Here is a 17,290-nt window from a genome sequence, read left to right on the forward strand (position 1 = left end):
TCCCCTGTAGCAAAAACGAGCTCAACTGTTACGTTACATGTACCTGTAGATATAGGTGTTTGCACGCATAATGGCGGAGTCACATGTAACATGTAATAAAGGTTATTGACACTCCTCGCACCACGAGTGATTGACAATAACATTATGCGTTGTGACCATCCTACCTTATTTAGAAAACGCCATCATTGTTACATAAAAATGTTACAGAGAGACAAAGGTAGACAATAATACTCAACATACTGAAAGCACCACCACAAACTGTTTTATGCCACAACGACGAAAACCTACAAGAAGTAGGGACGGAGTAGTTTAATGACAGTGTAGCCATAGCCTGGAGCCCAGCCTTGATAGCTTTGGTCCGCTAACAAGGCTGAACTCCAGGCTAGTGTTGCCCTGGCAACTTGCTACATATATCTTATAAACTCATTAAAAGTCTGAGCAGATTTTATTATGTTTGTTGTTAATCTTTATGACCCCCGTGAACGGAGGGCGTGCAAACATTAGGTTCTCTCGCCTCTGCACGCTTTGCAGCTGTTAGGGGCAAAACTCTCACACAGTTAGAGAAACCTGTTTACCGAAAAGGCAGTGGCATACTATGTCATCCGTACAATGCAGTCGTGTATCCTTGCATGTACATGTACACAATGGCATCTGTCATATAAGTACGGTCTTTGTTCCACCACTTTACATGGTGCATTTCCTATTGCTGCTCATGTTTGGATAGAATTTAGCTTTAGCCTCCATGTTATGGTCGAATAGCAATTATTTCATCGGGGATTTTGTCTGACAAAGACGTTTGCAGGTCTGTAAGAGTCTCCGGTGAGTCCACCTTTTTGTACCCCGCCATTTTCATGGCGTCATCGCACAACTCCTGGACCTTAGCGACGGCAGGAAAACTCAGCCTGTACCTCCAGATCTTAGTCGTGGCGTTCGCGTCGTGATGTTTGGTGCTGAAGCGGTCGGGGCGCTTCCCGTCTCCCTTGGTGTTTTCTCGCACCCAATGGAGAACCGAGTCGTTGAGGGGAACGTCCAGAAATTCGTACAGCCTTTCGGTCATGAGTTCGGGACGCTCTGCCAGGTCTTCGTATCGAACCATGACATACCTGTCACGCCATGGGGAGGGCACGTCCTGAAAGTTGTAGGATTAATTTCATGACGAAGGGTAAAGTCATGGTATGAAAAAATGAAGAAAAAAATGGTAGACTGGCTTATAGATGTCATTTCTCACTTGGTACTCTCAGGCCGCATTCACAATTGCAATGGCCCATCAAGCTGTAGCACATACATACACAAACACACACGCATACACACACACACGCACACACACACACACACACACACACACACACACACACACATGCACACATAGACACACACACACACACACACACATACATACACACACACACACACACACACACACATGCACACGCACACACATAGACACACACACGCACGCAGACGCGCATAAACACACACGCACACACATGCATACACATAGACACACACACGCACGCACACGCGCAATAAACACACACACACACACGCACGCGCACACACATAGACACACACACGCACGCAGACATACACTTGCACACGCACACACGCACACACACATACACGCACACACACACACACATACACACACACACACACATGTACACACACACACACGTGCACACACACACATACACACACGCACACACACACATGCACACACACACACGCACACACACACATGCACACACACACACACACATACACACACATACACAAACACACACACACACACACACATACACAGCCAGAAACACACACACACACACATACATACATACACACACACACACACACACACAGACACACACATAGACACATACACGCAGATACACATACACACACACACACACACAGACACACACACACACACAGACAGACAGACACACACACAGACAGACACACACACACACACACACACACACACACACACACACACAGAGGCTATCACCCACCTTTGTCACCGCATTTCTAGGGATCCAGCTACAAAGTTCGTTGATTTCAGTCTCATTGAGAAGATTAGGAGAGAAAGTCTGCCTCAGTCTATGGCGTAAAGATAGTCTGGACGTCACGATGGCTCGCGGGTCCCTTACTAGGTGGACTATCTTTAAGTCAAGGGTAGGGTCAGCCAGTAAGTATTCTAGGGAATCCATATTCTGAATCCGTATCGTCTTCACTGCTGTGTAGGGCGTTCTTTTGCAGTATTTCACCAACTTGGGTAAAGTCTGAGGCCTAAGCGTGAACGCGCACCGACGGGGCGGCCAGTGCAAGACCTCATCACAGAATCGCGTCAAAGCCTGGTCAAATCCAACTTTGAAAAGTCCCTTTCTTCCGATGAATTTGGTGAACTCACCGAAGTCGCAGCGCAAAATTTCTCCGAGAACTTTGGCGGAAGCGCTGAGATGTGCATTTGTCCGGCCGTTTTTCTCCGGGTCTGGCGTATTGGCGACAAAGTTCTGCGGGTGATGTAGGTGCCAGAGCGGCTCGAACATGTAGAAAAATGAGGGGTTCTGGTTGAAGAGCTGTCCCGTGAAGGAGGACCCCGTCCGCATCTGGGCGAACACCACCACAGCCAGCCTTCGGGCCGGGTCGTCACTTGGTCCCGACTGGTTGCCGAACTGTCTCCCTTCCCCGGGATCATTACCAGGATCACGCTCCCACTTCTCTCTAAGTGCTGACAGCGGGACCTCCACATTTTCTCCAGTCATATTCTCCCTCCCAAACTGACAACTTGACAACGTCTCAGCCGGGGACACGGTCCGACTTGGAGACATCGCCAGGACGTCTGGCAAGGCTGCGTCCCGTGATAAGGCCTGCTTCACCAGGAAGGTACTTTGCGTTCCTGGATGGCTATGATGCGCACCGTTCCACATGGTGATCCGATCATGCCGGGAAAAGTTCAGGTGCCCTAGGAACAGCATCATACAGAAGAAGAACAGAGTCACGACCACCGCTCCTCGTACTCTCATCCTGTTTCAAAGTCGTATGTCTTCGGCACGAAAACGGAAATTTCTAAAGCTAAGGAAACAGAAAAGATAGGGATTGTATTTAAAAAAAATCTACAATAAAGTTTTACACAATACAATGAGAGCATCTTTGTAAACTGTTCTGATACAAAAAATGAGAAACAGCTTTGAATAGTTCGGGTTGCGAATTGTAGCTTTAAGTTTGCACTGCATTGCAATGCATTGCGGTGCGGTCTTCGTATCCAGGTAGACACGAGCCCGAAAAAGAGGACATGGTTCAAATGTACGATGTATTGGTGGTGAAGGTGAACTTACTGATAAATTTGAACATTTTTCGTAATACCATTTGGAGGGCAAATTTTCAGAATGATTTGGCAGGAAATTCTTACCTGTGAGTTTTGCCTGCTTTTACAGCTGCTAAAACTGATGTGACAAACTGTTCTGTACCAAGTGATGAATGTGCACATGGTTTCCGCTGGCGACTTTATCTGAAACGTTCTTACGCTCATAATTTCTCCGCTATCGCGACATACTTCTGTTGATGCATGGTGAACATACAGACCTTTGTCCATTCAGGCCCATTTTTAATAGGACAGAGATGTGTGACAAAAAAATAACCGGCCACTGAGATTTGTGAAAGAACATTAAAAGATCATTGGAAGAGCTTGGGGATCATTAAAAGATGGGTCAAATTTTCCGACACTCAACGCGTTTCACTTCGGCGGAATCCCCGATCAACGCAGTTGTAACTGTAGAATATATAGCAATAAAGTGTCCTTTAACTTCTTCTTCCTCTCGTGTCACCACTTCTGCTACACGCTCCCTCTCCAATATTCCGCCACTGCAAGTCCTCTTGGAGTCAGGGCTTCAAGGTCCTCTCTGGTGCATGGCTCAGGTAGGAGGGGCAGACAAGGAGGTGTTCCATAGTCTGCTCCTGCCCGCAGTCACATGCCGTCTGTCCATCTGGACTGAGACCCCACTTGTTCATAAGGGTCTTGCACCTTACTGTGCCTGTTCTGAGGCGGTTGAGACATAGCCAGGTTGGCCATGCCTCCTCCCCCCCTGGAGGAAGGGATTCCCTCGGGGGGATGGTGAGTTTATGTGGTGCTGTCTGGAGGTGTTGAGACCACATGGCCGTCCTCTGAGACGCTGCACTACCTCTGAGTGGTTCAACCGAGTGCAGGAAGCTATGTCTTGATTTAAGTCTCTTTTGTGGGGGAACATGCTGGTAGAGTACGTGGTGTGGGTCGCTCTCTTGTTTGAGCTTCTCTCGTTGTGCTGCCACCGCTCTTCTGATGTGTAGGGGGGCTATACCGCACAGTAAGTATAGGTCGTCAACTCTGGTGGGGCGTAGGCAACCAGAGACGGCCCTACAGGCGGAGTTCAAGACTGGGTCCAACTTCGTGGTGTGTGTTGATCTACACCACAAAGGGGCTGCATACTCAGCTGTAGAGAAACATAGTCCGAGGGCTGTGGCTCGTACAGTACTGGCATCTGCACCCCAGTGAGTGTTTGCAAGTTTCTTGAGAATGTTGTTTCTGGCACCCACTTTCATTTTGGTATTCAGGATGTGGTTCTTGTATGACAGGGTCCTGTCTAGGGTGACGCCAAGGTAGACTGGCTTGCTGGTGTTACTCAGCCATTTGCCCTGCCAGCATACTCTCAGTTGGCGGTTTGCATCCCTTTAACTTAAAGAATGTGTTATGTTCAATCCAAGATATTCATGACAGTCCTATATTTACCTTCGCCGAGAAGGTTATGCAGAGGGTAGCGTTTGTGTGTATGTATGTGTGTATGTGTGTATGTAATGTAGTAACTCGAGAAGGCTTGGATGGATTGTCTTGATATTTGGTAGGTGGGTAGATCTTTTTTTTTTTCATTAATAATTCATTGTGTGGTTTTATTGCTCGGCGACGGCCTGCCGTATAGGACAACGGCTCCCTTTGTAAAGCAAGTCTTTCAATTACGCAGAGTGGCGGATCAGTTTCGTGTGACTGGTTCCTTACAAAGTATAATGTTTTAGATGTTGGTAGCACACATGTCGCATCTCACAGAACGATAAATTATAAATCAATATGTATGAGAAGAACGTCAAACTGTATTATGTATCTGTATTATTTGCCATTGTTAATATCGTTTCGAAGTGACTCAGTAGTTGATACATGCAAAGAGCAAAATTACAGAAAAAAACTACAACATGTAAACGTTACATATGATACTCGCCTACAAAATTCTCTACTTAACTCTACTACAGGTAGTAAAACATGGTGGCATATAGTCAAAACCATTTATGGATGCAAAATGTCAACTATAATTCCTCCACTTAAGCGCAATGACCATTATATATGTGACTCAAGCGAAAAGGCTTCAGAATTCAACAGTTACTTTTCCCTCCAATCGACAATTGATGATACTAATTCCACATTACCTAATCTTGACTATCTGACCAATGTACGTTTGTTTAATTGTGAAACCACTGCCCCTGAAGTTGAACTATATATCTCCGAGCTGGTCACTTCTAAAGCATACGGGTGGGATAACATTGACAACCGTTTTCTTAAAATCATTAGTCCTTACATTTCAGATAAAATTGCCCATGTTTTTAATCTTTCGCTCTGTCATGGAATATTCCCAGAAGTCTGGAAGAGAGCAAATGTTTTTTTTTTTTTTGTTTTTTTGTTGTTGTTTTTTTGTGTCTCTAGTTTTTTTATTTTTTTTATTCGAACATTCATAAGTACATAACATAACAACATACACATTTACAATTCCACAAATAAACACAGTTACATATTGTTGCAGGGGCCATTCCCACTGGCTTTTTTTTCGCTAGGGTGTGCTCCCTAGTTACATATATCTACAGGGGTCATTCCCACTGGCTTTTTTTTTCGCTAGGGTGTGCTCCCTAGGTGGGTAGATCTTGATGAGACTAGAAAATGATTAGATTTTGGGTCCCCTAGCGGCTTGTTATGGTACTGCAGCGGAACTTCCTGTTTTGATATCTCGTGTTCTGGACATGCTATGGAACTGATTTTTGAGTGGTAGATAGCTCTTTGGACAGAGAGTAAGTGGTATGGGTTTGGGCCCCCTAGCGGCATTTTTGGAACTGCAGGAGCAGGTTTTGCATCTGACTTTGAAAGGGAATAACTCAAGAAGGGCTTGATGGATGGCAATGATTTTTGGTAAGTAGATAGCTTGAGTGATGATGAACATGATTCGATACTTTTTATGCAAATCAGTATCTAATTTGCATAATTAATGAGGAAAGTTTATACATCCGCCAAATTCCATGATAGGACTCTGAAACATGTGACATATGTAAGTGAGGAAGAGAGAAATATTAATTGATATGAACTATGTAAATGAAGACCTCATTTGCATAATTAATGAGAAAATACTATAACTCAAGATGGCCTTGATGGATGGTCATGATTTTTTGGTAAGTCGATAGCTTGTGTGATGCTTAGAATGATTGGCCGATAATTATGCAAATTAGATTCTAATTTGCATAATTAATGAGGCAACTTTAAAAATCTGCTTTGTGCCATGATATGACTATTCAAATTGTAACTGAGGAAGAGAGGAATATTGAAGATAGAAAATATGCAAATGTGGGCCTAATTTGCATACTTAAATGAGAAACTACTATAATCCCATACTGGTAAATGACGGAAATTTCATGCATTTAATACTTTTTTGTGGCATCGGGAATTTATGTGAATGTGAACATCGTTGAATCAAATTATGCTGATAAGGGCCCCATTTGCATAATTGATGATCAATATTAGCATCACCTTCTTTATTAAGCTCATACTTTGTTAAGCTCATACTTTGGACATGTCATATTTTAAGACAATCAACTGGTATGATTTATAATTGATGAGAAACACTCCTGACATACTTTGGACATGTCATATTTTAAGACAATCAACTGGTATGATTTATAATTGATGAGAAACACTCCTAACACGTCAGTCACAATGGTTAATATCATTTGGCGAAGGTATGAGGTCGTGGAACTCTAGTATGTATATGATACGCTCTATACATTTCAGACTCAATATGACCTAACGTTACATATATATCTCTGGCGCGAAAATGAGATTGATTAATTGGTAACATTTGCTCCTTGCTGTTCTGCAAGTAAAATCTTGCGAAAAACGTTACGTTCACGTTTAATAAAAATGACAACTCACAATGTTATCGAGTATAGGGACTAGTATGCACTTGGATATCCACACTATAGTACTCACCGTTTAAACGGTATACTGGACTGCTATATTCAGTTGGGCGGCATACGGTCTTTCTCAAAATAGAACAGCTCGCATAGTTGGCCTGCAATCCCGCAAGAAGGCCAAGTTTTCGTCCCCAAAATACCGTTAGGAAAACTCCGAGCGTTGGTTCAAAACATACGGTGAAACGCTCACTTAAACTGCTGCATTCAAAACTGCGACTGTAGTCGCTTCGCCTCTGAACCAGGCTTGACCCCACACTGCCCTGGGACCGAGCTCAGACGTTTTGTCGCCATGGCAACACCGAGCCCAGGGGCCAAAGGGGACACGTCTGGAATTGAAAATCCCGTCGTCTGGAAATGTCCTTCTCCTCATGCACGTCTGTAAGTTAACTGGAAACCATGTCCAAAATAAATACGTCAGTAAGTTGGCATGGTGAATTTAATTACAGGTTTGTGGTTTTTCAGTGTTTTCAATGTCAGTGTTGAATGTGAAAAAAGAAACATGTTATTTCCTGGCTGTGTGTCCTGAACAGCCGAACCAATACATTTGAATGCAAATTCTTAGCCTTTGGTAAGAGGATTTTCAAACTTTTACCTCGTTGCTCTGTGTAGCTTGAAGTAGAATTGACATGAGATTTATAATATTCATTTCTCTCTCCTGTAGGACTGTCTCAAACGGCGCTGTACCTGCCTACCCTGCCTACGTGCTCAGGCCAGAACCTGGCCCCTTGCTTTCCAGGAGGATCCTCCATGTAGTCCTGTCCCTTGCCCTAGCCTCTGCTTCCCGACTGTTTAAGCCTGTGTCCTTCACAATTTGGTCTTTCCATCTCTTCGGTGGTCTTCCCCGGGGTCTGGGGGTGGCCAACTCCTGGCTGTAGGCTTTGTACACTAGTGTTTGCGGGGGTCGTCTTATGACGTGACCAAACCACCTCAGCCTTCTCGTCTGTACCATTTCCACAATGGTCTTTTTTGCCCCGAGTTTGGCTCTGATTTCAACATTTGGTATGCGATCACGGAGCGTGATGCAGAGAATTGCCCGTAGGCATCTCATTTCGAAGGCTAATAGGAGAAGTACGGACAACCGTTTTGGTGCGGCCGCCATGTTACTATGACGTCATGCCATGGCTCCTGAGAAAACAATATCGTCCGATGAGACAGAATGATACACCCAGAACATGCCATCCTGCCACTAGAACTTCACTGCAGACTAAAGGTCGAATATTGCTTGATAGGAAGCCATTGAAAAAACAATTTGTCTTCCTTTAACCAGCACCATTTGCCCCTTTCCAAATAAAACTCGTGTGTCTGGCAGAAGTACTTCAACTTTACTCTTTGATATCTTTTTATCGAAGAAATAGAAAGGTAATCCTAAACCAGATCGAACATAGCCAAAACATAGAAATGATTTACCGTATTTAAACTGTGTTGTAGATAATAGGTATGAAATTCAAATGTCATTTTACTTGTTATAGGGATTTTATATTTTGTTAGCTTGGCTCATATACCTTATAGTCTATATTTCCCCTGTGTGTGTGTGTGTGTGTGTGTGTGTGTGTGTGTGTGTGTGTGTGTGTGTGTGTGTGTGTGTGTGTGTGTGTGTCTGTCTGTGCGCCAGCACTCGCCCTTCCAAGATTTACCTGCACCCCCCCCCCCATATGTTTGGAATGCCCCTATAGGCGATTGTGCTAACTCAAAACTGACACACCAACGCGACACGCTGTATACATTTCTCCTAGCGCTACATACTTGGCACTGACCTTGGGTCTCAGGCGACCTCGCGCCCTGTGGCGGCGTTTCTCTTTAAGAAGACGCCTTCTTAAGAAGTCTCTTCAAGAATGGAGTTCACAGCAACACAAAGTAAGACGAGATGTGAAAGTTCCGCCTGGGGTAAGTCGTTCAAAATGAAGACAGCTGAAGTCTTGTCTTGGCATGAGTTCAGTTGAAACAATATACGAGATCACAGACGATCTAAAGATGGCCAAGTGGGTAAAAATTTGTATCACATGTGTCTTTGTGATAATTGATTCTGTCAGTTTATCTAACAGTCTTTTCGTACCGCCGTGCATTTGGAGATTCAGTTTAGGCAACCCTGATTATTTAAACAACATCTGCGCGCGCATTAATTTTCGTCCAAATTTCCAAAATAAAGTGTCCCATATGTGACTCTGTGATAATTGATTCTGTCAGTTTGTGGCAACATCATCAGTGACTTCAGTATTTCCGGACTACTGTACATTTGGATTTCACTAGTTAAGACCAAACTGACTTCATTATTTGAATAACATCCACGCACACATTAATTTTTGTCCGTTTCCAAAACAAATTGGCTCACATTGGTCCCTGTGATAATTGATTGTGTCAGTAAGTGCTGAAATCATCAGTCTTTCCGGAACCGTACATTCGGTTTTCAGTTTAGGCCACACTGACTACCCTGGGGGCCAGGCGCCGTATATCGGCTAGCCACCAAGCAACGCGCGCCTAGCAGACCTTGGGTTTACAGCGGAGAGTGGGGCGGGGTCGGTCTTCGGGGGACAGCGGGAGGGTGTGCCGGGAAAGCTTGGGCGCGCGCGCGTTGCTTGGTGGCTAGCCGATATACGGTGCCTGGCCCCCAGGGTACACACTGACTTGCGTATATGGATGACATCCGCGCGCGCATCAATTTTCGTCCGTTTCCAAAACGAATTGACTCGATGTGGCCATACCTTAAGTCGTACAAAGAAGCTAAATATAAGCAAATGCATGCCATCAATTGCCCCAAAAAATATCGAAAAACGGATACAAATAAGCGAAGTCTGCCAAAGTCAAATAAGAGAAAAGTGTGAAATAACAAAAAGATTCATTGTTTGATATTTCTTGTTCTGTTTGCAAAATAGACCGATCCTGTCGAACACCATATCGAACGAATAGAAGACCCATAGAACCCTCTGTTCTATTCAGCCCACCTCCGTCAAAAACAGCGCTGGCGGGGCAGAAATGGCACGTGTAAAGCAGGGTACGTATATCTGGGACAGGTTTTCCACTGTATTGTTTGAATGCATGCTCAGAACAAAAACGAATTTAAAAAGAGAATAGATCGGGCACTCAAGGAGAGGAAGCTTGTACCACATACTGACTACTACAAAGTCCGCCAGCGCAGAGTTTTGTATCTTCAGTTACTGGTGTGTGAAACTGGTTAACTTGAAAGTGAACGGGGAAGTAAAAGGATGCATTTTAATTCTTAGTTACTAAATACCATGCAGCTGTTATGCATGCAGTCAATACAGTGGGAACCCTGTCACAGATATATGAACCCTGTTTTACACGTACGTCGGCTGCTTGTCAGAAACTGGGCGTTGATGCCCACCGACAAGGGAAAGCTATGCGGCGCATACCGCTTTAACGTTGACCGAAAACATTACGCTCTCACCGCAACTACACCTACCCCCTCCTTAAACAACTCTACCCGGTGGATACAGCCTTCAACAAAGAAGACAGAGTATTCTAATTTGGCCCGCTCTGAAATGGTTTCAGTGCCACAAAAGCTAAACCGAAGTCAGTGGCATTATTTTCAACCTAGCCGCGGCGGCCATGTTTGGTCCGTCAAACCCTGTTTTTGACGGAGGTGTTCGAAATCGAACAGGGGGCGTGGCTTTGGGATCGGTCTATTGTTTAGTCATTTGTTTAAACTCCCTAGACCCTGACCAGGTATATTTCGCAATGAAATTAAAGGCAATTATTTTGGCCCAACTTTGAAAGACAGATGGATTGTGCGCACGCGCGATCGCTTTAATTCGGCTGACCAATCACCGTGCAGTAATATGTTCCATATACAGTCACTGTGTCGGAAAACACAACAAATTGTACTGTGCACATATTCTACCTTGGAATAGTTTATATTGTATCAAATACTCTATAGCTTTCTAGGTTTAGGATCGGTCTACTACCACCCATATATGGGAATGGGGGAGGCGCTTTTTGCCCGGGGCCGAATTGCCTCCGACACCTGTTGATACACTTGTCGGAACGCGACCCAGTTTTTGGGCTAGTTGTCGCAATTTTAGGAACTGGTCAAACTAGTTTGGACTGCACCACTGCCATTTACAGTCATGGAGGTGATGAACATTGGCAACATAATTCATCTGAGTTGACTCCAAATGTAGGCTTGAACGTCATATCTAAAGCCATCGTTGCAAAACTATCTTACCTGTGCTGCAATCTTTCTCCACAAGGAGACGTTGAACGTGTCGTACAGTAAGTAATCCACGGCTTTCCACCGGCGGAGGTTAGCGAGTTCCTCGGCGGTGGGGATGTACTTCTTATAGGCATAACTTCGGCTGTTCTTCGGTGTTGTGTCGTACAGAACGTCTCGCACCTCCCAGCACATCAGCCGTCTGAGGAGAACGATGGAGTCATATCATATTATCCATACCTTAACAAGAATAACGATGCAAAGTGTCTGATGGCTTAGTCTCCGGGTCACTGTGGCCCGCCCCATCAAGAACCCAGACTTATTTTTTAATATGATATATAATAAGATCTAAACTAGAGCTGTGCCAAAAATCAACAAATTTGAAGTGCCCTTTAAGGAGGTATTGCTTGCTAAAAACGTCCAAAAAATGGCGTTTTGTCAATTTTGAAATTTCACAAAAACAGGTTATCTTTAAACGTTTGTTGCATCTCACTGCGAAAACATTTCGAGCCACACTTTGCACTTTGCATCGTTATTCTTGTTAAGATATGGAAAATATAATATATTAGAGGCAGCAACATTTCTATTCATTTGTGGGAGTTACAGTAGGCCAAAGATGGTCCATTTTGAGCGAGAGAGAGGCCTTCACAAGGCGAAAATCCGCCATTTTGAAAAATGGCCGTTACCATGGCAACTGGTAACCTCCGACCAAAAACTTTCCCATTTTTGTAGGTTTGGTCCAAGACCCTACCACCACACAAAATCTAAGAAAATTTCATTTTATGCTTGGTTTTTACAGACAGCTGCTCTTAAGTTGTAATCATAGATAACGTTAAGTCAACAGGAGACAAGTAAGCGAGAATGACGTCAATATCTCTGTAACTTGTTGGAAAGTAAGGTGGCCTTGCATGAATGACGGCTTATTTGGGAAAGAAACTGTTGCAAGAGACCGGAATCCCGAAAAAATGTCACTGTGACTAAAGCAAACAGCTTTAAACACAGCGTTGGGAGAAACTTAGAAATGTGCACTTCAAAAGAAGAAACCATCCCTTAAAACCTCTTACGTGTGAATTATTCACTAAAACGTAGTTTAATTACTTTGTGGCCTTCGTACCCTGCTTCAAGTGGATACCACGCCAATCGTACTCATTATCAGTCTAAGCGGGGTTTATTACGTTTGTTATCAATATTTATGGTCTTCATGACCCAAAAATGGAGTTAACACCCATCGGGTTCTCCTCTGTACGGTTGCCAGCTGTTAGGCGCGAAACTTTCACAGGTCGGGAAAACTGTTAACCTAAAGGGGCTATGGCTAGACTCTACCAGTCTCCCCCGGTCGCTGGGAAAATAGTAGAAATTGGCCAAATAGAGTCAAATGTTTGAAGGGAGTTGGCTACGGAGATTCGCAACCGAGGTTGCGAATTTGACCCTCTCTCCGTAGCCAACTACCTTCAATTTGACCCTATCTCCGTAGCCAACTACCTTCAATTTGACCCTATCTCCGTAGCCGACTCCCTTCAAACATTTGACTCTATTTGGCCAATTTCTACTATTTTCCCAGCGACCGGGGGAGACTGTTAGAGTCTAAGCTATGGCACGTTTTTGGTGTGCTTGTCGTCCATAAAACAAGTTCCGTAGCATCATGTACATGTAATTGTTAGCATCTACTATAACATAACGCCAATTGCAAGTTCATGAAAACTGTTTACTACAAGGGATATGGGGTGTTTTATCTTGTGTGATTGTCGTCCATGGGTCCATGGCCCTGGGTTCAGTCCCAGCTCGGACATGATGTAAGGGATTGCATGCGTCATTTTGGATGGTGACGTAAAGCCGGCGATACCACCGTGAATACCTCAAGTGTCAAACCTCTGTACGTAAAATAACTCAACACACTTAGAGGGTGAATATATTGTTGGCTAAATATGCAAGTCATAGCAAAGCGCATAGCACTGCCGCTAGCTACTTGAACAGATTATGCTTCACCTCAATTGAGGATGACATTGAAAGAAGAAGATTAGACGTCGATAAAATAGAGTTTTTGAGTCCCTTGTACATGTACACATGTAACTGGGTTTCAACATGTGCACCAAATGAAATTACAGAAAATTCACAGTGGCCATGTATGGGATGGCATCCATGGTCCAAATAATTTCACTTTGTATGTCAATCATTTTCATAGAAGTGGGGGTTCCACAGAATATGATAAAGCAATAAAAATAATTGTGCAACAACAAATCTTAGCACGTAGTTGTAGTGTTTTATTGCAACAAACTCAATGTGTTGTCTCCTTTACAAATCTACTAACAAGGTCATACAAAGTTTAAGCACACTTTGGATTTTAACACACCAACCTTAACAAATTAGACACAATACATAATAAAAGATCTGATTGACATCAAGCATTGCAATTCCTTTGACTTTAGAAATTTAAAGACATTACACCTCTTAGATATTGTAAATATATATAATCTTTGATAATTTTATAATAGTTTATTTTTGGTTTATATTTTATGTCATTTTGCAACAATAGAGAAAATAGCTTTTGTGCGACTCAAATTATGCTATTTACATTTAGATGGGTGAAGTTTGCCATCAAATCTGGCAAAAATATAATTGACAACGCAGGCATCTAAAAGAAATATGTCTATTAGCAGGAATTTTCTTAGAATTTGTTTTTTCAGATCTGCGAATACTTTGACAACTATGTCTAAATCTACGCATAAAAGATGAAGCTTTTGTGAAAACATTTCCAATGACAATATTTTCCTAATTGACCACACATTTATTTTTCCTCTTTGAAAACATTTACAATTCATATTGATAAGAACTTTTTTCATGTATGAAAATCACTATGTACATGAAGGCACAGCCTACAGGTATTTGTATATAAAAAAAAAGTGGTCTCCTTTTTCACTAAGAGCTAAAAGTGTTGTATTGATATACAGTAGATAATTCTTTGCAACAATTAAAGGCACCTTTGCTGAGTCTCTTTTTGGTGCAGAAGATAGAAGGCACTGTATTCATGTAATATCTGCAAAAATCTCTCTGAAACCATATTGTGTGTTTCTTTCTGTAGCCCTTGGGCCACACAACTTTGTGCAAGCAGGAGGCTAGTCCACTGGTAGTGGCGTGTGTTCTCTTTCTCATAAGAGCTGAGTGCTAAGCAGAGAAAGCACTACTATATATCTTTTTTAAAAGTCTTTGGTATGACTCGCCCAGGGATCAAATTCACGACCTACCAAATACAAGGCTAGCACCCACTGAAGTGATCTACAAATGCATGAACCACAAAGTGATCATTTATAAAATGTCTAAAGATTTTTGATACTGTAAGTGCATTTAAGTTTGAGTGGTTTTTATTTGTCGCTAAGGCGAAAATGGAGTGTTCGCTGTGGGTTTTACGTTCGCTGCAGCGCTATAGTCACATGCTGCTACAGCATTGGACAAAAATGTTTGCGGTGATTTTTAATTCGCGGTGTACAGTCGCCGCAAAAACCGCGAACATAAAACCACCGCGAATATTTCTACATTTCCAGTGCTTCTAAGTTGAACAAACAGCAGGCTGCACATTCTCCAACCCCAGGACCTGACTCAGGATCCTGTACAGATCACAGATTTTCTTATTACGGTTTTTCCTCTGTTTCCTTCCCTTCTTCCTTCTTCTCTTCTTTTTCTCTGTCTTCATCTTGTTCAGCTTCTGTCAAAGACAAAGTTGGCTAAAAATGCTTCAGAAAAATGTTGGCTAAAAACACTTCAACAAATCAACATCTGATTTTAGATAATTTTCTTCACTAGTTCCTTGAAGTCTAAAGGAAGTTTTAAAAAAAGTGCTTCAGCAAAAAATTCGTAAAACTGTAAAAACAAGTAACATCAACTTCCATAATTCTGCTGGGTATGCAGTAAGACTGCCACACTAAAAAAAACAAAACAAAAAACTCAGTAAGGCCTTCTCAAGAATTTCTTTGAACACTTGTAGATATCTGAAGTGCGCATACCTTGACACTCTTTAATTCACTGTTTTCTTAATGGTGACCGGTCTTAAGCTACCCAGGAATTACGAGAGTTGACATTACAAACACAACAAGTCACCGTTTGCAAAAATAGCATAATTTTTTCCTAAGTATTGCTAGGGTCACATTTCCAATCCGGGGCCCGGCCGGGCAGTCCTTGGGAATGAAAAGCATGATATGAAAGACAACGAAAACACAAAACGTACCCAAAATTATTTAAGAGCATAGCTTGCGCAAATTTATTGACATACACTTTGATTTTTCGTTTCCGCAAACAGCCCGGCCGGGCCCCGGTAAGGAAATGTGACCCTAGCATATAATGTTACTTCAGGTAATAATCTTATAGACCCTCCATATCTTTACAACATGAGGTAGACAGAAGCCACCAGAAGCCCCAGTAGTCTAGCCCCAGACAGAGCGCTCCCCCCGCTAACAGCCCCCACGACCGTACTGGCCAGCAGTGTGGAGGAAAGGAGGGTAGTGGCTGTAGTCGGCAGTACCAAGCTGGCGTTGGAGCAGTCAGACACACAGGTGGTACCAGGCGCTGCAGGCAACGTGTTCCCCGCCATAGGATCCGTCTCGGTGCCATATAAGGTCAGGGTCCACTTATTCAGGGTACCTAAAATGGACATCACAATAATTAGCATACAGAAAGATTTGGGTAAAACAATTTACGAGTAACTGAATTTGAAAAAAAAAATGTCTGGGAGTTTTTAAGCTCTAAACAACTTGAACCTTGTTCATATCTCAACTTTCTGGTGAGGAACATTATCTCTTAGTCGCAGTTGGGACTGTATCCTTTTTGCAAAGCCCCCATGTGGCAACATCTTTATACTGTCCAAACACCAGTCTCCAAGTCCTTCTAAAGCAACAGCTTGTTTCCATGGATTACAAAAGTCAGAACTTTCTCCCTGACAAGTGTTAACCTTCCAAGAGAACAAGAACAGATATAAAATGTACCCACCGTTGCCTGTGAAATTCGGGTAGAAGTTCCTGAGCTCAAACGTCCATGTTCCCATGGGGTTCTCCCCCCAGAACTGGACGCTCATAAAGTCCTGATCCACCACAGGCGGGCTCTCCACAATATCCAAGTCTCGGTGTCTGCGGAAATACAACAACAAGGATGAAAAAGGTAACAAATGCAAGTAAATATACATGTACATTCAAACCTGCCCAAGGCAACCACCCGGGGATCCGAGCAAAAACGGTCGCGATGGACAGGTGGTCGCCATGAAGAGGATTTCACTCAACATTTTTCCAGGTATATACTAGATGTTTACCTTCACATGGTCTAGCTAGCCTAACAAACTACTGCTCTGTTTCTTCTTACTTTTAGTTAAAACAACGTCCCTGTATATCTGAACTGTGCATATATACCTGGAGGGTGCTGCACTAGAGATCTCTCAAACCCACTGTTTTTTTAAGTGGCAGAATTATGTAACCTGGCGGATTGATGTTAAATGAGGTTATAATTACCTCAACACGAGAGACGTGGTGCCCATAGGAGAGGTCAAGGTGCCTTCAAGGTGACCTCTACGCTGGTACTGGTAGTCCAAGGTCAGCACGGCTGCCTCCATGAACCTGATGTTGACCCCCGCACATGAACTTTGGGAGTAGTCGACGGTCAAGGTCAGGCTGCCAGTCTGGGGGACGGACAGCCTAAGAAATTGTTGGAGACAAAAAAAAACAATCATTAAAAACTGAACTGATCTACAATACAATGTAATCCTGCATAAACATCTAACCTTTGTATTTGTTGCACATTGAATGAAAGAATCTCAAAAGGTACATAATTCATGTACATCTACTAGTAGGTGAGCTACTCTCAGTGCAATACAGCTTACATGTTACCTTA

General features: G+C 43.1%; 2 protein-coding genes across 2 annotated transcripts; both read right to left on the reverse strand.

Moving 5' to 3' along the window:
- Positions 1-193: 193 nt before the first annotated feature.
- LOC136443185 (carbohydrate sulfotransferase 1-like) lies at positions 194-3,060 on the reverse strand. Its single transcript, XM_066440325.1, has 2 exons — positions 2,013-3,060; positions 194-1,129 (listed from the first exon to the last, which is right to left on the reverse strand). Exons 1-2 carry the CDS (start codon positions 3,024-3,026, stop codon positions 746-748), a joined length of 1,398 nt encoding a protein of 465 aa, XP_066296422.1. The 5' UTR covers positions 3,027-3,060; the 3' UTR covers positions 194-745.
- Positions 3,061-15,647: 12,587 nt separating this feature from the next.
- On the reverse strand, positions 15,648-17,115 carry LOC136443198 (proprotein convertase subtilisin/kexin type 4-like). The gene is made up of 3 exons (XM_066440338.1): positions 16,912-17,115; positions 16,400-16,536; positions 15,648-16,054 (listed from the first exon to the last, which is right to left on the reverse strand). Exons 1-3 carry the CDS (start codon positions 17,010-17,012, stop codon positions 15,795-15,797), a joined length of 498 nt encoding a protein of 165 aa, XP_066296435.1. The 5' UTR covers positions 17,013-17,115; the 3' UTR covers positions 15,648-15,794.
- Between the last annotated feature and the right edge of the window lie 175 nt (positions 17,116-17,290).

Source organism: Branchiostoma lanceolatum, chromosome 10, assembly GCF_035083965.1.
Source record: "Branchiostoma lanceolatum isolate klBraLanc5 chromosome 10, klBraLanc5.hap2, whole genome shotgun sequence".
NCBI lineage: Eukaryota > Metazoa > Chordata > Leptocardii > Amphioxiformes > Branchiostomatidae > Branchiostoma > Branchiostoma lanceolatum.